General features: G+C 37.2%; 1 protein-coding gene across 2 annotated transcripts in view; it reads right to left on the reverse strand.

Moving 5' to 3' along the window:
- The window catches only part of PRR16 (proline rich 16), a 281,666-nt gene that overhangs the window by 89,164 nt on the left and 165,172 nt on the right, over positions 1 to 27,330 (reverse strand). Inside the window, exon 2 of one of the 2 annotated variants that reach the window (XR_014778425.1) lies at positions 22,256 to 23,160. Coding sequence is in view for 1 of the 2 variants with exons in the window: in XM_084778051.1 (XP_084634177.1) it covers positions 22,405 to 23,160 (756 nt within the window). In the remaining variant the exon portion in view is untranslated. Of the gene's footprint in view, positions 1 to 20,604; positions 23,161 to 27,330 lie in introns of those variants that run through there. The other variant, XM_084778051.1, reaches the window with a different exon arrangement.

Raw genomic sequence — 27,330 nt, forward strand, 5'->3', positions numbered from 1 at the left:
TTGTGCTTCTGGTGTCCTCCATCCATCTGTCTCTTATCATCTTTCAGCCTCTTATTCCATGGGATTCCTTGAGCTCTGAGGGGAGGGATTTAGATGGAGATCTCAAGCTCAGACTCTCTCTCCACATAATATCTCCTTGTGGGTTTCTGTATCAGTTCCCATCTGCTGCCAGAGGAAGCCTCTTTGATGATGACCAGATAAAGCACAGAGCTATGAGCACAGCAGAATATCATTTACTGAAATATTTTAGAACAGTGGTTTTGGCTTTTCCCTAGGTCTCTGGCCTATCTAGCCTCTGGTTCTTCATCACCCAAGCAGTGAAGGCCATGGGTTCCTGCTCATCGAATGGACCATAGGTAAAATCAGACTTTGCCTGGCTGCTCTCACAAGTTCTGTGTTGCCATTGCCCTAGCATATTTTTCAGGAAGGACAGGTTTAGGTCAAAGGTTTGATGGCTGTGTTTGCTACCTAGTTTCTCCTTTAGTAGGCTACAAAGCACCTTCACGCACAAAATAGACTAGACCCTAAGAGTGAGGGCTCCATGGTGGCTCACTGAGTTTTGTGAGGATATACTTATAAAGCATATCATTATTCATTTCATCTTAATTTAATAGTCACATAGAATACATCACGTGTAAATATTTTCAGGTGGAAAATATTTCTATGCATTTCTACTTACAAACTATGCAAATTTATAAAGATATATACAACTGCCAATTCAACTAGTCTGTTTTAGGTAAACAAATTTAAAACTCTTGTCTAAAGCTTCTGAGAGTAAGCAACCAATATCCGATTTGACTTAAGACCCGCTCCACAAGATGGCAGCCATAATCAACACTGCCAGGGTGACCCAGAACCTGAGACTACACAGCCCAGGGACCTAGGGTGAAACCAAATACTATTGCTCTACTAAAGGAATGTAGCTATATAATGACTCCTGATGACATTCTGCTATAATCACAGATCAGTGCCTTCCTCAGCCATCATCAGAGAAGCTTCCGTCTCTAGCAGATGGGAACAAATACAGACGGCCACAGCCAGATAATATGCAGAGAGTGAGAGACCTTGCACCACTCAGCCCTAGACGGGATAACTTCATCAAATCCTTCTCAGGCTCAGGGAACTATGCAGAAGAGGGGGCAACAAGAGTATAGGAGCCAGAGGGAGTGGAACACACTGTAAAAACAAGGTTCCCCTAAATTACCATGATCAATGCACACTTGAACTCACAGGGACTGAGGCAGCATGAACAGGGTCTGCGTGAATGTACACTAGATGGGGTCCTCAAGCTGAAAAGATGAGTGGGCACATGCCCCATTTCCTAACCCAGAGGCCGTCTCCAGTTAATAACAACTTGCAAAGGAAAAGTTAGCTTCCTCCAAGGGACTCTCACTGGAAAAACAAACTACTCTTAAGTGTAAGCTGCACACCCAACTGTAGACAGCCAAGAGAAAACAAATTCAATAACTTCAGAGCTTCCTTGTCTCATAAAGTCATGACAGGGCTTTTTTCCCCTAAATTTATCTTTTTTAAGGTTTTTCTTACTTTACAAGTTCTTTTTGTATATGTTATGGCTTCCATTTTAATGTTTTTGGGGAATTCCTGAATGTGCAAATATATATATAAGCATATATATACAGATATGTTTTTTTACTTTTCTTGGGCTCTTTCCTTCTGTTTGTTTTGTCCTATTCTGGTGTTCTTATTTTTATTTTATCTTATTATACATTATTATTTTTTTTATAAAATCTTTTTATTTTTCAAATGAGAAATAAATCATCTGTACGGGAGATGGGGAGGAACTAGGAGGAGTAGAGGGATGACAAACTATAATCAGGCTAAATTATATGGAAAATCATTTTCAGTCAAAGAAAAAAAGGAAAGAAAAGGAAATTCTGAAGTTTCAAAGATCCCTATTGATTTTGGACTCCACTGTTTACATACAACATTAACCAACTAATAACAAAATATTGAAAACAATTTACCTTTTCATTTCATTTCTTATCTCCTTCAAATTCAGGCTTAAAAAGGCTCTATTTTTTAAAATGTATTTTTCTTTCCCTTCTTTTGTCATGAAAGAACAAGTAAGTTATACAAAGTTGTTTGGAAATACTGATGCTTCTTGGTTTAAGAAAGGAAATTCCATTACAAATAGAAAGTATGCAGTTGTGAAATCCGTCAATGCTTAGCAAACTGAACAAGGCCACACATTAGGAAATGGCACAGAAGCATAGTACAGAAAGGTGGCTGGGGGCTGTGACTTACTCTTAATGCCTAGTATCCCAAGGATAGAAACATCACAAGTCAGGGCAGGCTGTATCTAAAGGTCTTGAGCAATGTCTTTAAAATTTAAGACACACTGCACATCCGTAACATATTACATAAGCAAAGTTTTTCTCTGAAATTTGAAATCATGGTTTTCATATATTTTATCTTTGCAATATTTAATGATAAGCACAAGAATGAAGGTTTTGTAGATTTTAGCATTTTGTAGAGATTCATTTCAATGTGGCCAAAACAAAAACTTGCTTTATATTTAGGGACTGAAGGGATTCTCAGGATATATGTAAATCAAAGTGGTGATTTTTCAGTTGATACCAATATAATATTAAAATACTATCGTCATTCTTAAAAAAATGACTAAATTGGTAACTACAAACAATTTCTATTTAATACAGAAGTTGCAAATATTCTCAAACTTTGCTCTGTGTCACACAAGAACGGTCCATGAAGGTAAGCGTGTGTATTGTCCGTTTCAGGAATCACCTTAAAAATGATGCTGAGTAGGGTAGTTCAGTGGGCAGCCTTATTTTCAAGACATAAATTGAAAGAATATCAGCAGCAAGACGACAGCCCATGTGGCACTATCTGAAGAAAGGCGCAGCATGGGCCCCAGGGTGATATAAGAATCAAGACTCAAGACAGACGCATTATACTAATTTGGAACCATATCTAAAAGTCCAAATACTTTTTGTGTGAGAGCCCTTACACGTGTAAATATGAGACAGAGTCTTGTATTTAAATGCAGACCTACACACACACACACACACACACACATGCACAAGACCTCAAAGGAAATTCTGAAGGCATGACGGGGTAATGTAAAGTCTCTGCTCTTCTGAATCTCTGTGGACGTCCTGGAACAAGTTGTAGATAAACAGCTCAGAAGGATATGTGCTAGGAGAGTTCATTTTAATTAAATGGCACTTTAAACCAAATGTGCTCACTAATATTCAGACACCTTCTATAATTCCATTCCCTCAAATTCCTAAAAAAAAAAAACAAAACCTAATATTTGTCATGCACATTTAGTTTAACTTTGACTTTTTTTTTTTTCAATCTAGGGTATAGCTGTGAAACAGGTAGGTTTAATGTAATTCAACTCACAATTACATTTTTAATATTGCCTACAGTTCTAGAACCTCTCCTCTCATTAAATCACAGATGTATCATTTACATTTTCCTTTTATTTCCTCAATAATAAGGACCTTTTCAGCTTTTTTTTTTCTGACTGAAATTTGCTAGAACATTGACATTTTCAAGTAATGACACTTTGAGATAATTTCCTGCCAGATAGCGTAAGGAAACTGCTTCCTGACAATTAAAATCCAACTAAGAACTCCTTGAGTTGCCTTGCAACTATTCTAAAGGGAGCAACCTCTTCATTAGGAGCACGGGAAGTAAACACCATTCTCTTGAAATGTTGAGATAAATAACTGATAACTATATCTAAAGCTCTTGATTGGAATTCTCTAAGCTTCTGATGAGTTACAGCAAAAACAGAAGCTTTTTTTTTTCTCTTTCTTTCAAGCATCATAAAACTAGAGGGAAAAAATAATGATATAACACTGACTACATAAAAAGAATTTATAGCAAACGGTGGAATGAGGAAGTTGAAGCTAGGAACCGTGTTGATACTAAATTTAAAAGGAATTTTCATGAGTTCTGTGGTGTCTTTACTTTCATCAGAAACACTAAGAAATGAGATGAATGACTATTATCTGGTGACTGAAAAATCAAGACGTTATTCAAGTGAAAATATGTCAAATTTCTGGTGGCCACTGATTCTGTGCCTGGCTCCTAAGCCTCTCTTTACAGCCTTCCCCAGGGAGCTGAGACAGTTCAAGTCTACACAGACGTCATGCATCCCTTGTCTTTTAGATTCCCAAGCAGAGCTTTTATACCTTGCTTCTCTTCCAGTTTAAGGAAAGAATAAACTGTCATTTCTAGCCATTATTTTCTTTATCACAAATATCATAGAGCTATTTCACAACATCATATTAAGTTTTGTATTTATCATTTTTTAAAAAAAGACTTATTTTTATGTTATAAGTATATATATATATGTATATATATATATATATATATATATATATATATATATATTTTTTTTTTTTTTTTGCCTAATTGTATGTATGTACACCTCTTGGATGCCTGAGGAGGTCAGGTCAGAAGAAGACATCTGACGTCCTAGGAACATTCTGATAGACAGTGGTGAGCCATGTGGGTGCTGGGAACCTAATTTGAGTGCCCTGTAAAAACAGCAAGGGCACCCAGCTGCTGAAACATCTCTCAGGGCCAGCGTTTGTATTCCTAATAAACTGTTAATATGAATAAGAAAGCGAACAGATGGGCAGGTTAGATGGTTCTTTGTGTTCTAAAGTTGTGTCTCTCAATGAGACAATCCTGACTGGGACAAAGTATTTGCATACAGGAGTCTTCTAATCTCAAAGGACCTGACAGCTTTGGGTGAAGACTCCAGAACATGTGTAGGACAAGCCATCTCCTCTAGTCTTACATGTTTTATGTAAAACTGAATTTCAGTGGGAAAAATATTGGCTTTGCACCAGATGAGAATCAGAGCTGAAATTCTGATGCTATCCTTGAATTGCTGAGAAAACTAGGGAAAGCTACCTTAACTGGTTCAGGCTCAGCTCCTTAGGAATAACAAGGGGACTTATAGGCAACACTGGGATGATCAAGAGGCCATTAACATTCCTATAAACGTTACAGGGGCATCTTTCACATTTGGCCTGGATCATCATTTCTTGTACACTTAGTTTAGGAAACCTCAATTGTAAACTTCTGTTCCTCGGATACCTATTTCTCACGTCAGGGGCCAGTTTCTTTTTCCAAAGGTAATAATAAAGAAGCAGTGTTCATTTCTTAGTTTCTCCATACCTTAGGAGCTGAAAGGCTAATTAGCAGTTAGTAAACAAAGATGCCCTAAGCACCCTGACTGACCAGCTGGCCTAGAAGCTGAAAACCCACTGGCTTTTCACTTCAGCAGAGTTGATTTTAATTTTTTCTTCCTTACGGAAATAATGGCACCCCTACATCTTAACTACGCATGAAGAAGGCTCCCTTAGGCAGTTCAAGGAATTACTTGAGAAAGGCTGGAGAGTAACATATGAAACACTCAGCTCAGCATGTACTGACTTCTCAGGCAAAGTTACCTTTTCTTCATGCACCCTTTCAAAGCATGGACCTCTGCATTCACAGCCACGATAATTCTGACATGCCTCTGCTCCATGATCAGGCGCTGTGTTTCTGATATGACATTTTTGAACATAAAATAAATAAAATCCATTATATTTTGCTTATTTTTTGGTTTTATGTTTTAAAGACAGACAGAAGCAAGGGACATTATAGGAAATCTGCTTCTGGTATCTGTTGAGCTGGCTCGAGGGGTCTGAATACCACTCAACTAGAAGAGCTAGGACTTTAACAGCCACATCCTGGCCAGACTCTTGAAGTCCAGAGTCTCAGATGACAATCATCAGCACACCCCACCCCAACACACACACACACACACACACACACACACACACACACACACACACACACAGAGAGAGAGAGAGAGAGAGAGAGAGAGAGAGAGAGAGAGAGAGAGAGAGAGAGAGAGAGAGAGAGAATACAAGGACCGTGTCCCCATAGCAAAACTTCTTTCTGAAACAGATGTAATCGTGAGGCAGATGACTCTCTAAACTTCATCACATCGGAAAGCATGAAGTGATATTCCCTATAAGCATCATATATAAATTCTTCCATTTGACTGTAGTCTGAGTGTTCTCTGTAGTTCAACGAAAAATCCCAGTGTAATGGGTCTTTGAGTACAAAGGGATAAAATGCAAGTAATGGTCCTTTCAGTGCTATGAATAGGGAAATGATGTCTTTCCTTTTTACTCTTGCTGGAATCCTTTGTAAGGGCTTTTAGTTGCATTTTTTTAATGCCCATTTTAATTACAGTACATTTCTCTGAACTTTTCTCCATGTTGACTAAGAAAGAGTGGGGAAGGAAAAATGTAAAATTTCTCTAATTAGCTTTGTTCTTAGGTGACACTTCATGTTGTGCAGTAAGTAATCAGTGGGACAGTGGCATCTTTTGGAGAATGTGTTTTAAGTTATGGTGTGTTATGTTTCTTTCTCGATTCATGTTATCCCTTTGCAGTTACTATACATTTACTATCTGGATACATCTCTTTGGTAGGAGGAAAAAGAATTATATGCTAAGGAAATAATACAATGGGAGTTTCTTATCTGTAGTAAGCTGGATTTCAGCACCAGCGCCGGAAAAACATGTCAGTACAGCAATTATCACAGTGTCAGAGGAGAGCACTGTGAAGTGCTCACAGCATAGTTATCTGTAGTTTTTAATATATAATTTGAATCTCTTAACCGATCATCATGTTCTTAATTGTTTCTTTCTCGATCATCAAAATATAACCTTGACTGCCTTAGTTAGAGCGTAAAAAATAAAAGAATAAAGAAAGTTTGAAGTTTGTTAAAGGTAATGTGGAAAAAACAAGCAATCACAAAAGAGCATAATTAGTTGAAAATATCATGTAGAAAATGCCAAGAAGAATGTAATGCTTTTTCCTAACAAGAAAAATTATTTCCTCTGCCTTAGAATAAAAATGAAAAAGACAAGGAGAGAGTTAATATTTGTTAAAGCACATAAGAATGTACCAAGATATAAAATCTTACTATAAATAACCACCACTGCTGAAAGGGCAATTTCATCTGAGGTTATGCAGATTGTTGGATTTCTAGCAATGTCAAGTTATTATATTTGATATTTTAATTACAGCATTAGTAAAGGCAAATAAAGCTATCAACAATGGCATGAGTGGTGGCACATGTCAGTAATTCTCAAACTTAGAGGCAGAAGCATGAAGATGACTGCAAGTTCTGGGCTAGCCTGATCTACTTAACAAATTCCAGATTAGTCAGGAGTACAAAAGAGCACCTTGTCTAAAAAAAAAAACTGTGCAGTAGTAGAAATTAAAATCATGCTCTCTCTGATACAATTAGCACAGCATCTTTATACAAACCTGCATCTTATAAATGACTGATGGTGTCAGTTTTTCTATCTCCTGAAGGCCCAAGCTCTCCTGCTATGACGTATCTAAGGTCCAGCATTACTGAGGAACTCTACTCTACCGCACTACTAGCTCAGAGTCAAGCCATCGCCATATCTTGTCCCACCTCCCTCAGTATTTTTTTTTCTTCTCTATGAAGCTGTTTTCACTATGGTGAGCAGAAAAGACTCTAGGACATTGTGTGTGTCCTCTTAAGAGGAAGTATTTGCATATTACTTGGTTTCTGTGCTTGAATTATGACAGCAGATAAGGAAACACATACACACACACACACACACACACACACACACACACACACACACACACACACACTTTTGTTTGCTTCCCTAAACTCTGCTGCATCAAGGGGACCCAACTCATTTTAGAAAAGCTCTCAAATACCTGTAGGTGGTATCACAAAATCCAGTCCCATCTCCCTGTTCTTTAAAGGATTACTGTGTATCAAGCCATCAGCTACTATTTGTATCTACCTTGGCTTACAAGAAATCCAAAGCAAACTTCCCTTATTGCATGGATTAGGAAATGTAAGAGAACTAACCTTTACAGCTTCAAGCTAGGTAAATGTCACACCTTTAAACTTTTAATAGGAAAGCTTTCATGCAGCAAGTCTAGGACAGAAAAATCTTTCAAAATTATTTTCCCCAAACATTGCGAGGAGCAATGCATTAACGGAAAGCAAAGAAAAAGTCATGAGAACAGGAAATGGCAGCCAATAAATCACTTTACACCTGATTGAGCATTGCACTCTGTGACTTCAGTCAACAAATATATACATCCCAGTAGCTCTTAGCTCCTCATAGAAGGATCTGGACTCAGTGCCCTGGAGAATGTGATTTGCACTGTATAGGAAACAAAGCATTGGGCTTCAGGTCACTAGGTTTAAAAAAATAAACATAATAAACATGCTTATTATAACTGTTCAAATTAACATATTTTTCTCAGAAAGGAGAGAACTCATATAGCTTTATGTGGTTTATTCCAGTAAATGGATGTATTTAACACAATTTAAGAATACCATTGGTACAATTCCAGCTTTAACTTCTATTTGCATATTTTATTTTATGCTTAAGCAGACACTAAGAATGTCTCATCTTCATTATCATAGAGATTTAGATGGAGTGGAGAATGCAATGGTTCTTAGATACTTGCAATAAAATTGATAAATATAAGCCAAAACGAATTTATGTGTCTGCCTGTCTCTCAATAATCATACTTATCAGCTAAACTCATTGCTTGGAAATTTACATTAGTTCAAAGTAGTGAAAAAATTCTTCAAAATTTTGAAAAGGATAAGAATGCTTTTAATGTAAATCTCAGTTGTAAAAGTATGGGAAACCCATAGATATTAAAATCAGAATCTTCTCTTTGCTACCTTGTGTTTAAGACAACTTTTAGGACACTTTTCAATTTTAAAATGTATATTTAATCAGAAGATTATGATATCATTTTCCCCTTCCTTTTCTCCCTCAACTCCTCCCATATACCTACCTTGCTTCCTTTCACATGCATGGTCTCTTGTTCTTTAATTATTATGTATTTATGCTTAAACATAAATATACAACCTGCTCAGTCAACTTAGCATTATTTGAATGCATTTAATTTCAAGGAATATTTTTAAAATATTTCTGGTTACTATAAAAAGATTTATTTTGATACTTATTTATATGTCTGTATGCAGGTATGTGCCTATGCATGTGGGAACCTATGGAGGCCAGTTGAGGCTGTCAGATCCCCTGAAGTGGGAGTTAAGAGTCAGCTGTAAGTCCTCCTACATGAATGCTTGGAAAGGAATCTGGATTCTCTGCAAGACCCGTATGCACTTTTAACGCTGAGCCCTCTCTACAGCCCTTATTCATCTTTTAAATTGACAGCTATAGCTTATGTATTTTGGAGTATCTATGTATAATGCAAAGAAAAACTAATTGGAGCTAGCCACTATAAGCCTTACCTTACTTTTTAATATATTTTTGTCCTGACGTTTCATTTTTAAATGATTAATATAACTACTCTCAGAATTGTTTAACACTTTCTGCATATGTGACCACACTTTATGCTATTAGCTCAAATTTTGTTCCTTGTTCTATAAAGATTTTGTTTCTAACTCACCAGTCTGCAGTGATCTTATCATCAGTGCTGGTGGCTTTAAATTTAAAGGGTTATATTTCTTATAAAATGAGAAAGCTAACATTTTAGGACATGAACTTGTACAAGTTTGTTTAGCCTAAATGAAGGTCAAATTGCAACCTATTAACTAAGGCTGTTGGATTTACTATTCTTCAGTTCCTGAAAATCCAATGCAATATGATAAATATCATATTTGTCAACTCTGTTAACAAGAAAACAAATTGTTTTAAAACTTCTAGTTATTGTGTGCTCTCTCTCTGTTTCTGTCTCTGTCTCTCTGTCTCTGTCTCTGTCTCTGTCTCTCTCTCTCTCTCTCTCTCTCTCTCTCTCTCTCTCTCTCTCTCTCTGTGTGTGTGTGTGTGTGTGTGTGTGTGTGTGTGTGTGTGTGTTAACGAGCATGTGAGCATATGCCTGAATTTGTTTCCAAAACATATCATATATGTTGGTCATGGTATGGTAGTCAGAAGACAACTTGAGAGAGAATTTGTTTTCTAGTGCTGTGGCCCTGGAAACCTAACTCAAGTTCTCAGGTTGGAGGCAAGCATCTTTACCTGTTAGCATGATGTAACTTAGAATAACCTGGAAAGAGTCTAAAGGACGTATTGTGTACAACTTGTTGACCTGTAACATGTATGTGGGCTATTATCTCAAATACGTGAACGAAGTAGGAAGACTTACCCACTGTGGGTAGCACCATTCACAGGTGAGGAAATGTATCCTATAAATATATTGTATACATGTATGAAATGACCAAATAATAATTTTATAAACCTAGAAAGTGAGCTGATGAAGAACATGCATGCATGCATAAACTTATTGTTCTTTGCCCTGACTATGGATGTAACATGACTGCCTATTTCAAACTTCTCATCTAGGATGGATTCTAACCTGGAACTGTGAACTAACAGGAATCCTCATCGCCTACCTTGACTCTGTCAGGGTATTTATTACAGCAACCAAAAAGGAAACTAGTACACCATCTTGCCAGACCAAGAAATAATTCCCTGAAAATCAATTAAACAAAAAACATGTTTTTCATAGATATTTCAAAATTTATTTATAACTTAATGAATATGAGTATTTTGTCTCACATATGTCTGTGTACCATGTGTGACTGTTACAAATGTAGGCCAGAAGAGAGCACTGGACCTCTTGGTACTGAAGTCAAAGCTGTCTTCGAATTGCGTATAGTGTTGGAAATCAAACCTGGGTCCTCTGAAGCAGCAGTTAGTGCCATTAACTGCTGAGCAGTATTTTCAGGACCCTTTGATAAATACTTTTGTGTTCAATTTTTTTGTGTGTGTGAAATTTTGCCGGTTACAAATCTTTCTCCACAGGCATTGCTTTTTTGTTTTTAAGTGAGTAATCATTCAAATCGATGACAAAATTATACAGAACAGGATCTACAAACCAAGAGCATCATTTTATGCTGGGGTCATATGTTTAAAGAGGATGCTACAAGGGAAGTGAATAAGGTATGAAAGAGGTGAGCAATTAAGCTCCTCAATGGAGCAATATTAGTACCATTCACTGCTCTTATACCTTTTTGCTTCAGAATTTCAAATTCTCTTTTTATGTCACTTGGGTTCCATGATGCCTTTTCTTGAGATCCTTTCCTACCCATGAACTGCTTCCTGACTTTTATGGGCACTCCAATTTAGATATACATATCTAAAGTTGAAGCTCACATCCACATGTGATGGAGAATGTGCAACAGTTGACATTTGTCTTACTGTCTGCATTACCTCACTCAGTTATAATTATTTCTAGTTATATCCGCTTACCCACAGACTTTAGAATTTATGATCTAGGCTGTTTACAATTCCTCACTATTATGAATCGAGCAGTTGTGACTTGGATGCACAAGTTCTCTACAAGTGTGTAGAATCTTTTGAGGATATGCCCAAGAGTGATATAACTGGGTCATGTGGTAAGTCTATTTCTAGATTTTTAAGGAGCCTCCATACTGTGTAGGAGAGGGAAAGCTAACATCAAAGGCCTTTGAAAGAGACATATGAAACATATCAATATAGAGCTTTTAAATATATATACATAAAATAGTTTAAATGACATTATTTTATAACAAGGGAACAGTGTCCCTCCTAAACATCATGGGGATTCAAATAAAAAGCCCAGTGCCAGAAAAAGGGTACCTTTTGTAGTTTAGTCACTGGGTTCCTAGATTCCACTCAAATATTACAGGCTAATGCTGTTGCTCTTGCTCACTTTCCAGACCTCCTTAAGCTTCCATGAAGATCACACATACTTGAGTCCAAGAAATATGGACTCAAATATCTCTGACTGGGAAGCTTCTCCTGCACCTGCTGGCTCTCATAGTTCTGAAAGGTGCTTTGTACATTATCAGAGGAGAAAAGTCACTATCAATCTTAATGTGTGAACCCTTAAGGTTACAACAATCTTTGGTCTAGCAAGATATATCCATTGGTTCAACAATGGTGTGAATGTCGTGGGGATAAATAACCACTTCTGGATTAGATTTAAGATGTTCTACACAAGATGGACCTCATCCATGGCACTGTGATTAGGGCCAAGTTAGGCATAGGCCTCAGTGAAAAGCCTACTACTATGATTTTACTGAGTGCACATAGGATTAAACCAACTCTTGATGACTTACCATTATTTATACCCATATATAAATGTATCTCCTCACAATCAACACAGAGGCTTCCTTTTGCAGAATGTAGTGATTAGAGAACCCACAACTGGTCAACATGAAGAGAGGAAGACATTACAGAGAGTTCAGACCTGAAGGGACATCCAGATAGGACCACTTTCCTCAAAGCTCTGGGATCAGTATGGAAGACGGTGTGGAAATATTATAAGAACAAGAGACAGTGGTTGAATGCAGCCAACAGTATTTTCTGGATATGTAAAGTTGCACATATTAACTCACAGAAGTTGTGATAACAAGTACAAGAAATACATAAATCAAGCCCAAAATAAAACCCAACATGCAGCACAGAGATGGACAGGAAGTCAAAACCTGACCTTAGGAGCCATTGATAATGGATGACAGCTGGGACAGTGAGAATCAACTATTTTTAAGGATGTGTCCACTAAGAGGCTGGCTGCGATGCACTAGACTACCCTTTACCCATCCTTACTCCACTCAGTGAAGTTTTGTTTTGTTTTGGTGTTTTAAGAGCACAAAGAAGGGGAGACAGAAAAGACATTGAAAATGAGGGAATACTGTATAGACGTTATCAAAGCACATTCTAATCACATGTGAAATTCTCAAACTAAGGAAAAGTTAGCCTGGAAAAGTTGTTAGAACTGGAAAACTGAGTGAAGGATTTTAAAGAGCAGATAATCCCAAACCATAAGCATTTCTGTATTATGATTAAATGATGAAAGAAATTTTTCTTTTTCAGGGGTTGAAAGAATAGAGCAGAGACACATGGACAAGAGCTCAGCTACCAGGCAGGTGGCAAAGTTAATGGTCCGGAGGGAATGGATTGAAATGGGAGTCGTCTCTGCGCATTAATTCTATGGTGACTTTACACGGTAAAACTCAACAAGAATATAGATGCCTTGCAATTGTGGAAAGAAATGAAGAGGCCAGCGCATCTGAAATGTGAAATGAGGATGATCAGATGACTTACTGAGAGATCACAAAAAGCACTGCGCAAAAACTATAGACCTTCTGGGACGGGCGTGGTGGGTGGGGTATGCCTATCCCAGCACACTGGACAGGCGTGGTGGGTGGGGTATGCCTGCTATCCTAGCACACTGGAGGCAGAGACCAGAACACTGCAAGCCGGAGGCCAGCCTTCTCTATAGTCATGATTCATTACACCAGCCCACAAAAGGACTTCTTTTCGTGTATTTTAGATGTTAAGCCAAATAGCGTCATCATGTGAAAAAACTCGGAAGTTTTAAAAAGGCAATATAAACTGAAGTTGAAAATACTCTATATTTTTTTCATGAACAGTGATTTGAATTAAGAGAAAATAAGTCTATCTGATGATCATAGTATGAGGCCACGTCATGACCTATTTTGGCACAGGTCCCAGTCATTGTATAAGGTGTGCCACTGAAATCTTCATTCACATTTATTAGCAACTTTGACAAAATGAATATTTTATATCATGTCATATATTTATATATATGCCTTTGACACAAGCATAGATTGTTTCTTTTAGACAACCATTCAGTGGTTTCATCTCTTATTTGAACAAATATTTTTAGAAGATGCATAGAGGGTGTATGGCATTAGACTTTAGTTACTCTGAAAGCTCTATGCCAAATGGTTCTACACATGTTTATATTGAATATTATCATAAGCAATTAAACCTAAGACACTCTTTATACCAGTTATAGTTTATGTTATTGTTGAATTTTCCTCAGATTTATATCACATTCATTTTCTGACTCCTTAATTCACAACGTATAATAAGCTAAAAGTTAGACTTCTTCATGTGCTCTGTCAATGTTGATAGGAAATAATTGGGGTTACTCAGTAATAATGACAACTAGAAAAGTATTCCAGTAATCACATGTAAATGAGATGATTTAAAAATGACACTATCATTTACTTAGTAAATACAAATAAATCTCCCAGATTAGAACAGAACATGAGCAACTTGACAGGAATCACAGATTAATGACAATAGTTTGTATTTATTTGCTGTTTTATTACTGCTAAAGTGCTTTTTATACACATTAAATAATTAGGGCCTAATGTAAACACGTTAGCAGATGGTGCATTCAGATGATGACTACAAAGAAATTTGTTAAGGCATAAAGTAGTAGTGGAGGATGAATGCTTTTTAAGTATTTATAACCTAAGAAATAAAATGTATGGAAATATATAACAGAAGGAGTAAATGCAGTGCCAAGATGTTGAGGAGGAATGGGCAAAGCATGAGAGTAAGTATCATTACAGTGCTGTGACTACAAGAAAAACATAAGCTGGAAAAGAATGGGAGCTGAGCAAGTAAGTAACATGGAGGATGTGTCTGCGCTGAGTGGCATATGCACACCATTTCTATCAGCACAGAGGCTTTCATTCCATACAATTTAACATGACGCTATCTGAAAAACTGCAGTGTAGATATCAATTAGCTATGATGCCATCCATAGTCTAAACAGCGCTAATCTACAGGACGCTATTAAAGCTTGGGATGAACAGGGGTGTCAATCTGGGTTAGAATCCTTTTTAGCATGTGTAAGTCCCAGGTTGCACTTCTTTCAAAACTTCTTCGTTAGAAATGGGGGGAGAGACGGGGGGGGGGGGGGGAGAGTGGGAGAGAGAGGGGGATGGAGGGAGGGAGAGAGGGGAAGAGAGAGAGAGAGAGAGAGAGAGAGAGACAGAGAGAGACAGAGAGAGACAGAGAGACAGAGAGAGAGAGACAGAGACAGAGAGAGACAGAGAGAGACAGAGAGAGAGAGAGACAGAGAGAGAGAGACAGAGACAGAGAGACAGAGAGAGACAGAGAGAGACAGAAAGACAGAGAGAGAGAGAGAGAGACAGACAGAGACAGAGAGAGAGAGAGAGAGAGAGAGAGAGAGAGAGAGAGAGAGAGAGAGAGAGAGAGAGAGATTTTGATTGATTTGGGAGACATTTCTCACATATTCGGAGGGAGTAATTTGGTGATTCTGTGTGTTCAACAGCCCTGAAGTTTCAGGCCTTGCTGAACCTTGAAGCTGCTTCATGCATTTTTCATTTCAGCAACAATGTCAATGAAATTACTGAAGCTTATACCTTAGCATGTGTTGATGCAATTATAGTTTCCTTCTGCTGCCACCATTCTTTTGCTTTATAAAACAGAATTAGATGAGTACAGTCAGGCTAAGAATACAAAGTAGCACCATTATTTTCGTTGTTTATTTATACATTTTCCCAGGTGTTTATTACTGAGGATTGAACCATGGCTTCTGGTATGATGGCACACACCAATGAGCTATATCCCCAGCCTTTCCTGCCTTCATTTCAAAGCAAGCCTCAGACCTAGTCAAATCATTTGATACAGAATGCTCTTAGGTTTTGAGAAAAAAAATGTGATTAAAATATAGAATTCTGTTTTCAAATTGATGTTTTATAATAATATATTTTCATTCAGAATCACATTAAATATACACATGTCACAATTTATATGACCAGTAACATATATTTCTGGAGTTAGGTTGCATGCCTTTCTAACTATTTTATATTCATTAGTATTAACGTGGTCAAATTAGGCTATGCATCTTTCAGAGTAAAGTTGTTTGTGTGTGTGTTGATATAATAAACTGAACAGTTCATTATTTATAAAATTTAAAGCTGACTGGCATGATCCCAGCACTCAGGAGGTTCAAGCAAGAGGAATGATGCAAGTTTAGGGTCAGCCTAGGCTACCGAGTAAGTTCTAGGTTTCGGGGATAAACACTAACACTCTTTCAAAGGGGGTTTGTAAAAGCAAAATTTAGTAAAGCAATTCTGAACTGTTTACTTAAAAAATTGCCAGGTTGTTGAATAGCCTCAGATAAAGTAATAGTGTATTTTGAGACTAAAATAAAATATAAATAACACACGCACAGACACACACACACACACACACACACACACACACACACACACACGTAATTTTCCCTTACTGAGTTTTTAACATGGCTGTTGTCAGGTATGTATAATTTTTGTCTTCACCCATTATTAAAACAACAAATCATCAAAATTGTGCTGAAATTAAAGCAATATTACATAACATAAAAAAGACAGGAGTCTATGACTGTCTGTAAAGTGACCAGTTTATACGCACTACAAACACATCATTCCTTGGAAATAGTGGTAGCCATGATGGGTTCACAAGACCAGTGTTACTAGCGATATATTGTGTCTTCAGTTCAGCCTTCTTTGGCTGTCGCTGCCATAGAAGATGAAACTTGGATCTTCATAGCCTGTTTTCTACATGGCTGCTGTTGGCATAGATTCATGAGCAGTTGTTCTCAGCCTTCATCGCACTGAGCCCGTCTACTTCAGTTCCTCATGTTGTGGTGACCATCCCCTGCCCCCACCAACCATACAATTCTTTTGTTGCTACTTCATAACTATATTTTAGCTACTGCTATGAATCGCAATGTAAATATCTGATATGCAAGGTATTAGATATATGACCACTGTGAAGTGGTGGTTTGAACCCTAAAGAGTTTGCGACTTAGAGCTTGAGAGCAACTGTACTAGTGTTATCTGCTTTATAGTGGAACGCAAACTTAGACACTCTTAGCTACTTCAGAAATCCACTATTTTTCTCAGTGTATTTTATCAACAATTTTCTAAGCAAATGTTAAGAAATAATGAATTTGGTTTCAACAGATTTTCTATAAGCAATGCACGACCAATGCTGTGGGAGTGAATTTGGGCTGTGGGAAAGTGCATCTGCCTTACAATTTTATCATTTGACCATGAAGAACTCTAACATCTCACCTACCAGATTTCTAGCATCATAGTTTACCTATATATAAAATTTAGATAATGACAATGTCTAAGGTATCAAGATGGGATAGAGACAAAATGATGTGATGAATGAAAAACTATGTACAAAGTATTTCTTGAAGAGCATTCAGCAGTAAATAAGTCCCTTAGAGTATTTGGTATCACATCTTGCTTTCATGAACTGGTACCCACTCTACACACACACACACACACACACACACACACACACACACACACCCCTCATTTTATTTATTTGGTCCACTCCCCTTTCATGTTATAAGAACTGACAGTTATGATTTATAATTGTAAAACATTACATCTACTGTCTTATTACTCTCATTAGAGGTTCTATCACACTGGTTCCTTAAAGGTTCCATTGTGAGCCAGTGTTATTTTAGTTTTCAGGATCAAAGTTAAGTAGATGAAGTTCACGAAGGAAACACTAAAGAATAAAGTGCCTCGCCTAGGGTCAACAGCTTGAATACTATAGAATCAGTATTCTTAGAAGAAAGAATCATAACAGTAGTGTCTGAACTTAAAGGAAGAACTGGGAGGTGACACTACGTCATTATAAATGAGAAAAGGAGGCTTGCAATATTCAGGGACTCATTCCATTTAACTGGTGGCTAAACTGTCTGAAATCCTTTTTTTATATCCAGTAAAGATCAAACACATTAAGAATGTCAAAACACCATTAGGTAACCCTTTTCAAGCATCAAAATGAGTTCTAAGAACAAAGAAAAATTGTGCAGTGCTGAAGCCTGTGAAGAAAACATTTAAATGATGTTTGGAGATGAAAACGCTTGAAGAGTCATGCCAACATAAAAGTACACAGAAAAAAAAAACCACTCCCCCCAGAAGAGACAGAAAAGATAAATTGAAGTGCCTCAAATGGAGTGTCACCCACATAATCACAGCTTCATGAGGGTGAAGCTAACTGCTGTGTGTACCTCAACACTGCCATGGGCCTTAACAATTGCCTATCATGATTTCAGAAGCAAGCAAGTTGAGTGACTCTAAAACTCTGCATGTTTACTCTGAATACTTAATTGTACTGCTACAGCCACACATTGACCCCGGGAATGCCAAATGATTTTATGATAATGCTTAGTAATTGTCATAGCCCAAGCACTTTACCTAATTATGTGATACAACTTTTTAAAAAACTCCATCACTCATAAATCATTTCCTCACTTAGAAACCATCAGTATTTTAGTAAAGTAAATTGTAGTGCAATCTTCTTGCTCCAGTTTTAACAGTACGTTACGGGAAAATATGTTATTATGAAAGAATAAGGAAAAAAAACCAGAAGTTTCAGGATTGTCTCAGGCACATATAGTCTACAGAAATATATACAGGCAAGAAATGACTCCTTTTTTGATTGCATGAAACTAAATACATAAATACTCAGAAGTGGTTCCCAGAATGCACAGCAAAAAAAAAAAAAGAATCTTAACTCAATTATACAGATATAAGGCTTTGAATAGCTTTATACTCCTCAAAGGAAAGCAGCTCTCAACCTTCCTAACACTGTGGCCCTCATGCCATGGTGACTCTCAAACCATAAAATTATTTTGCTGAAACTTCATAATTTTAATTTTGCTACTATTTTGAATTTTAATGCAAATATCTGCTATGCAGGATATTTGATAGGGGATCACTAGAGGCGTGTGACCTGTTTAATAACTGCTACCATAGGCCACGGCTTGGTGCCACAAAAAATTGGTCTTCTTCCTTTACTCTTTGAACAATAGCAGTGAAGTGAGTATTATGTTTCAAATCTATATGTTTTATTAGGTCAGTTAAACCACCTCTGCTGCTAAGAAATTAATTTCTTACCAGCACATTAGTAAGTTAATGAGCAAACATATGAATACGATAACAAATTGGAGAGGGGAGAGTTTTATGGTTTTGTATATCTTTGTATTTTTTCTAAAAATATTTTAATAACCTAATTATTCTTAGGTTAAGAATAGTCAAAAAATAGCAGAACGAATCCTGTACTGTTACAAACATTGAGAGGTTAAAAGAACTTTCCTCTATTGTAAACAAAGCTCCCAAATGCATATCCTAACAAGTAGCTGTTTTGAAGAAAATAAGGAAAGCTTTTCTCTGTGTAAATGCTTCTTTTAGAAAGAGGAAGGACATACTATGTTTCCTATATGTGGAATGGTATATATGTTTCCTATATGTGGAATGGTATGTTGTGGTTCCTAATGATCTGATCCATAATGAGCTGTGAGTGTACTTCAATCTTCAGTCTTGCAAGCAATGTTGGCTAGTTATAAAATGAGTGAGCTAACCCAAAAACAGAGAGACTCAAATGGTATATACTCACTTATAACAGGACACTAGCCCAAGGGGCAGGTCCCATGAAAGTCTTCACTTACCAGGAAAGTGGGACAGAGGGGAGGACATCCTATTGAGACTCTAGGTGAGAAAAATATAGGGGATAGGGAAATAGATGGATCCAGAGGGTCCTAGAAACCTACAATAAGAACACTATGGTGGGTGGATCTGAGCCCAGGGGTTCTGCTTGATCTAAGGCACCAACCAAGGACAATACATGCAGTCATCATCAAACCCCTACCCAGATCTAGCCAAGGGACAGAACATTCTCCACAGTTAAGTGGAGACTGAGGACTGACTTTCACACGATCTCTGGTGCCCCATATTTGGCCATGTCCCCTTGTTGGAAATGCCAAATGGCACTCGGAGGAAGGGTAGCAGATTACCAAGAAGAGGCTTGATACCCTAACACCATATTCAGGGGGAGGAGGTCTCCCTCAGTCACAGTCATAGGGAAGGGGAATGGGGTGAAAGTGGGAGGGAGGAATGGGAGGATGCATGGGATGGTATAGCAAATGAGATGTAATATGAATATTTTATTTTTCAATAAAAATGTGTTAAAAATCTGTTCTGTCACAGGTGACATTTTAACTATATGTTTCCAGGAAAATATTATGATATTCTATCTTAATTTCATTACATTGTTTATAGGTTTCCATAGGTTCAGAGTATAAGTTCCAGTAAATGTGGCAAAATTATTAAATTCTGCAGGTATCATTGGTACAGTATATTCTGTGTTTAAGACAGTTTTCACACTATTATACTCTTCTTTTTATATTGATTAAAACACAATTTATATAAATTTTATTATATATATTTTTTTCAAGGACCATGAAACTTTTAGTTGAAATTTTCCTTGACTTTCTAGTTAGTTAGTTATAAATATTTTGATTTAGAAACAAATGTATTCACAAATTAAACAGAAAAAGATGTCTATATTTTGAAGAAGAGAAATGGATTTCTAAGGTTTTTTGGTTTTTGTGTTTGTTTGCTTTGGCATAGAAGCCAACATTCTTACTGAAACAATTTCAATGCCTCTGTGCATTCAATTTGTTTTACTATAAAATGTATCTATTAGGTGAATTATTTGTGATACCTTGAGATACAATGCAATTTATAGACATTGGCATGCCTCAAAATCTGAATCCATATAATAATTGTTAGATCTTAGTATATGTCTATAAAAGAAAGATGGACTAATGAAAGAAAATAAAATCCAGTGTTTTAACACAGATTGGAGTGAAAGAAGGCACTAATATTCTAAATCTAAAAATGTTATTTTACTATAGTAATTTTTGTTTCAAGACAATGCATTTGAGTAAAAAGTTAAGAACACATTATTTTGGTATTCAACAGATCAATCATTTATTTTCCTGGGTGGTATCTCTTAAATACACGGATCACACAGTTAATAAATACCAGATCATTGTCTTTCTTCATTATTGGTTTATATCTTTCCAAAATATTGGATCAGTAAGCTTATATTACCCTCATGTACAACACAAAAAGATAAGTTTGCACAGCGAATAAAATTTTAACAGGACATTCTCTGATCTTCATTTATTTTGTTCATCCCATCACTCATTTAAATAGCATATGCTATGTTCTTGGTGTAATCTTCCCAAAATACCTTGTTGTATTTCAACAGAGAGCTCTTTAAAAGGGCATTCTAAATCATAAGACTACCTCGTGCTGCAGCAAACATTAAAGTTTTTTAAATTAAAAGGTTAATATTAGAAAAGGTCACTGCACTTTTCAGATCACACAATACACCAATTCCCACCAACTCATGGCCCTCCACTGTTATCTCCTAAAAACCTCTCCCCTCAGGCACTTTATATCACAATGATTTTAGGGGAGATAAATCATTTTCAGCTCCAAGGCAAACCATTACATCCGTCCCAACCAGTGCAATGGATAACTGCTTGATTCATGAGTTGGTAGGTTTTAAGTTGGCAAGTATTATTGAGGGGAAAGACTTGAATTTGATGGTAGAGAGAAAAGATTCTTATATGGGACATGAAAAGGAAAGAAAAAAATAGCAAAACCCCTGACATCCCTCAGCTCTGAAGAGAAAAAGGGAAAGGCCATTGCTGGACACACCCTGTGGCCAGAGACACCTCCACCTTCTGTCCTACGGATGTGCATTCTTTTGTGAAATTTGAGATTGTTCTGGTAGACAGAAAGACAAAGACTTCAACCCTTCAATTAACTTGTCTACAACGTGTCCTGTGAGAAGGATGGGCAACATCCAAGGCTTTCAACAGTTGGTTCTAGAAGTACCATACTAGAGTTGTATAATTTAAAACTGCTGGAAGGATGTACTTACCACATGGGACATGATATTAATCTAGAAAATGTGATATCCAATCAGTGTCATCTGGTTCAAACTCTAGGACTTGCTTCCCATTTTAGTGAGTGTGTGTTAACATGGGGTTAAAGTAGTATCTACTCCCTTTCAATCCTCAGGAACATTAGGCTTCTTGTTATTTACTATTGTTTATTGACATACTTCCAAAGCTCAAAATATTTTATTACACATATAGTTGAACACATGATTCATAATTGTATAGTATAGAAAATAAACTTTTTTGGTATTGTCCTCAGCATTTCATGATGCAAAACTATTGACAAACATCTTTAGAAAAATAATAAAATAGTCCTTCGGTATTAAAATTCTTATTAAAAAGCATTAGATCAAAGGGAGGAGTATGACATCATCAATGCATAGATGAATTAGGCATGAATGAAATGAATTGCCCTGGCTTTATCAACAAATCAAAATATTTGATATCCTCTTTCTTATAATAATAAATCAAAATACTTGGGATCTGAAGGTCACAGTTTTATATAGGTCAATGGCAAAAAATAAAACGCATTCAGACTTTCTCATTATTCTGCAATTTCTGATGATGGAAAATGTAAAACAATGTACATCCAGGACAGAAGCATCACTCTGCATACTTACCAGGCGATTTTTATGCCATTTTGTTGAATGCAGATTAATATATTTGGGCTTTTTATTGCTTGAGTAGAAAGTGCTCATTACTTAGGATTTTTATGTTTATCATATAGAAAATTAAAAACAAACAGAAAAGTTTTCTGAAATGGCAGACATCACACTGTGGTAGTGGTGGACTTCCTCAGGATGGTCTTCTGGGGTTTTGGTGCAGTGGGAGGAGGCACAGTCGCAGGTGTGGGAGGCGGGAAGCTGTTGCTGTGGCTTATTCCCAGTCCCCCATTTTCTAATGGGAAAGTGGGGAGATGAGGTGGAGGAGGGAGTGGAGGGCCTTGGTGAGGAATCTTTCCAGGTGGATGCACTGGTTCACTGTGCAAATGGACCTCCCTATTCTTTATGTTATACCGGGTCTCACAGTCAGGACAGTAGCCGTGGTATTGCACTTTTTCGCTGAACCTTACTCTTTCCCGAGGCCCTGCCTGGGGACTCCTGTCCTTTTCGGGTCTGTGCATTAGAGACTGCAACGGAGCCTTGTCCAAGTTACTATTGGGTATGCAGCAGAGGTCTCCGTTTGGAATTTTGTTCGGTCTACCTGGTAAGCCTCCGTTCCGTAGCAGGGTGCCATTGGTCTTTACAGGATTGACAGTCGGCACCACTCTTGGAGGCTCTTCACACCTCACAGGTGTCAACCTGGGAGGAGGTGGTGGAGGGTTTGGCTTTCTTAGGACCGTGAGGATAGCAGACGGATGTGCAGGAGGTTTAATGAGCGGGGCATTGGCCTGTACTTTGATCTTCTCTATGCTGGAAGCTGTTGTGCCACTGGAGCTACTGTTCAGAGTGTCTGTTTTGGAGCTGTCAGTCATCTCATCCTCGAGCTGCAGGTCAGATGTCAGGGTATCAATCTGGTCAACCACCTGGTGGAAAGGACAAGGTAATTGTGTTGAGGAGCAACCGGAAGTAAAATGCACACAAAGCAGCTTTGATCTCTTACAGAAGCCCTGACTGACCACGAACTGGTAAGATGTTAGCCAATAAATGGTGACCATCACACAGAGTACTGTTTGATATCATAATATCATAAGCAAAGAACCTAATAGGTTATTTATTTATTTATTTATTTATTTGCTCTTCTATCACCCCCAAAGGCCGAATTCAAATGCAAAAATATGACCAATATTTAAAAACAAATATATGAAACTTCACATCTGCTTAAGATTTAGAATGTTAAATAGTTATCACTTCCTTGCTGAAAAATAAGCTGAACAATTTGGATAATAGCTGCATTTTTAATTAAATGACTGTCCTTTGTTGGCCCCTGACATGGTTTGAATGAAAATGGCACTCAAAAGCCCATCTATTTGACCTGTGGCCTTGGGAGTAGGTGTGCTTCCATTGGAGGAAGTGTGTCACTAAGTGTGGGCTTTGAGGTCTCAGATGCACAAACCATACCCAGTGTCTGTCTGTCTGTCTGTCTCTCTGTCTGTCTGTCTCTCTCCTGTCCTCTTCTCTCTCTTTGTCTCTTTGTCTTTCTGTCTGTCCGTCTCTCTCTCTCTCTCTCTCTCTCTCTCTCTCTCTCTCTCTCTCTCTCTCTCTCTCTCTCACACACACACACACACACACACACATGCACACCCTGCTGTCTGCCTGCACTTACACTCAGCTTCCTCTCCAGCATCATATGGGACAGTGTGCTGCCATGCTTCTCACCATGATGATGATGAACTAAACCTTTGAACTGTAAGCCAGCTCCAATTAATTATTTCTTTATTAGAGTTGCTTCAGCATGGTGTCTCTTCCCAGCAATAAAAACCCATAGAAGAGAGAAGACAGTTCCCATAATATGTTGAGGACAGCTAAATGAGGCCCAGCATAAAATCATTAGTTTACGTAAAATATTTTGTGCTTTCTGTGATTTGATTTTTTTTTTTTTACTTCATTATGCAGCTCTTGAGTGTGAATTTTGTTTCTGCTACTGTTGGTGAGTGTGGTTTTTCTTTTGTTTTGCTTTGGTTTGTTTGGGCTTTGTTTTGGTTTTGGTTTTTCAAGATGGAGCCTTGGTTGTCCCAGATTTCCTCAGTAGACTAGGCTGGCCTTGAACTTTGTAGATGACAAAGTTTTGTCTTAATTTAAAAAGTCCAGGCCTAGAACTGCACTGGTAAGTCTGAAAAGCTCTGTAGTCCCTTGACTCCAAATATTTCCCCTTTTTATTTTCTTTAACCAAGTATTTTAAGCCTTCTTTTAAACTCTGACAATTACCATTTACTTTTTGTCACAGAACATTTGTACACAGTAACATTTTTTTTTCATGAAATGCCACCCCTACTTGGACAAATCAATGCCCACAAATATTTAAAAATTTTAGTTCAGGAGTCAATCTTTATGCAAAAGTTTCCACTCCTCCCACAACTCTATGTCAAATGAATATATTGTTTTTATTTTTTCGAGACAGGGTTTCTCTGTGTTAACCTTGGCTGCCTTGGACTCACTTTGTAGACCAAGCTAGCTTTGAACTCACAGCGATCCACCTGCCTCTGTCTCCCAAGTGCTGGGATTAAAGGCATGTGCCACCACTGCCCAGTGTCAAGTGATTTTTTAAAAAATAGTTCCAAAGAATTTTGTTTTTTTTTTATTCAAAGGATTCACATAATTTTGAATTACATATTGAGTAGCAACATGAATATTGAAATATTATTTTCATGTAGACTCTGCCATTTATCAATGACAAAGTGGAATGTGATTGTTTTCCCCTATAGTATTGTAAGTTGTGATGGCACTTGCGGGGCTCAGAAAATAATTAGTTAATAAATGCCTTGAGGATTGTTTCTTTACCTCAAATGTGAGCTAAAGCATTTTTCTCTCTGATTGCTATATGTGACATGATTTCAGAATTTGCTCAATTATCCTAAATGAATATTCTAGAAGAAACATAGTCATAAAGGGCCATATAGTTGCTGACAGGTTTTCTAGTTCTTAGTCACATATGTAGAAATTGCAGTTTTGAGATGGACAGTAGATGCAAGAGGTAAGGAAACCATCTTGGTTCACTGGGCTTGGGGTCCATTTCCCCTGATGGGGTAACTAGCCCTAGCCCACATTCCCACAGCAAAGAAAAAAAAAACCTCATCTATTATGAAAACATAAGCTGGTGAAAAATTACTGGCCTCAAGCTTGAAGATTTGATAATTCCTGGCTGTGCTCTATCTCTACATTCTCATTTCCTGTATGTCTGTTAGTGCAGATAATAAAATGCAGACACCAACACTGCTCTTACGGAGGGAGGAATCGGGAGGAACTGCCAGGCATCAACGCAGTCTTTGAGATCTTAGACTAGAAACAGTAAAACCTTGCCTTCCAGCCAGGAGGTGGTGGTGCAAACCTTTAATCCCAGCACTTGGGAGGCAGAGGCAGGTGGATCACTGTGAGTTCAAGGCCAGCCTGGTCTACAAAGTAAGTCTAGGAGAGCCAGGGCTACACAGAGAAACCCTGTCTGGATATAACCAAACCAACCACCACCAAAATCAACAACAACAAACCTTGCCTTCCAGATATCAATTGCATGTTAAGTCTTCCTCAGGAAGTTCAACCCCTGTGAGATAGAGTGGGTGCAGCTCTCCTGAGACTTTAGACACATTAAATTGGCAGAAGAGCAATGGTTTAGGCATGCTTTCAGAAAGAGCTTGATAAAGATCCTCTGATAAAGAGAACTCCTGAATATGAGTGCTCTAATGGAGACCTTCCTGCTGAAGGAACCTTGAGAAGGGAGGTGGAGAGTGAGCCAGCAGCTACACTGAGGGAATGTTGCAACAAACTACCACATGTTTCAAAATCATCTCCAGAAGTGAGAGAAGCATATTTTATAAAGGAAGTGTATTCTGGGTAAATCACAAAGAGTTTCAAGCAGAAAAATATAAATCATTTCTCAACATACCACAATGAAACTACAGGACACCAAAAGAAAAAAAAAAGATAGTAAGACATCTAGGGCAACAAAAAAAGCAACAAGCATTATAAACCATCAAAAATTGGGTAAATATCACATAAAAGAACAATTTGTAGGGAGAAGAAGAGCCAATAAGAGAGAATGGAACAAGAGGTGACATTAAATACCAACTATAAGAAAAAAGTACAACGGAATGTGTTTGAAGATATAATAGAACCTGTTATTTTGAATACTAAAAATTAATAAATTAAAAATAGGCAAGCATCATCTATTTGTACATATTACAAATACCTCAAAACAATTTAATAAAACATATCATATTGGGTGAAAACAATTGAAATTTTATTATAGTTTAATTTTGTGTTAACCTGAGAGAAGTGGATACTTTTCTTTAATGAAGAGTAGATTATATTGACAAGGTTGGTGATGTACACTAATAGCATACTCAAGTTTTTTCTAAAGAAAGTAACATTGTGTCCTCACTACAAACTCAGGTAAATAGATGAATGAAACAATTCACATACACAAGTCTTTCATAAATAAAGAAATAACATATCCTCAATGCAAACTTACACAAATAAATGAATGAAACAATTCCAAGTTGATATCCATACAAAACACCCACATACATAAGAAAACTAGGCAAGACACATTTATAAGCAAGTTATTTACATAAGATGAACATCTAATTTATTAAGACTGTTAAAAAAAACCCTCAATCCTAATAGAAATGGAAGAAATATACACTGAAGAGAAATGACATAGAATTTAATCCAGGGAAGATAACAGTTTTATAATGTTAATTGTTGGTTGTGATTTGAGTATATGTGAAATTTCTATGTTGCTAACACAGATATAAAATCAGATTACAAGACTGATGTCACTATCTTACAAACTAGTTAAGGTACAGATGCTTGGTACAGCTCTTTCATGAACAAACTCCAGCCTAGTCCAGGAAGACTAACAGATATTCATAGGTATGGAAGCCCCTAACAGTCTTTCTTGCAGGCTTGTTTGTTTCTTTTGACTTGATATAGATCAAAATATAAAAATAAGCAAATAAATATATAAATGAAAAAATTAGAGCTAACCTAAACAGTCATTAATAAATGACTGTTTAAGGAAATACAAAGCAGAATAAATG

Source organism: Acomys minous, assembly GCF_964271855.1.
Source record: "Acomys minous genome assembly, chromosome: 4".
Lineage (NCBI taxonomy): Eukaryota > Metazoa > Chordata > Mammalia > Rodentia > Muridae > Acomys > Acomys minous.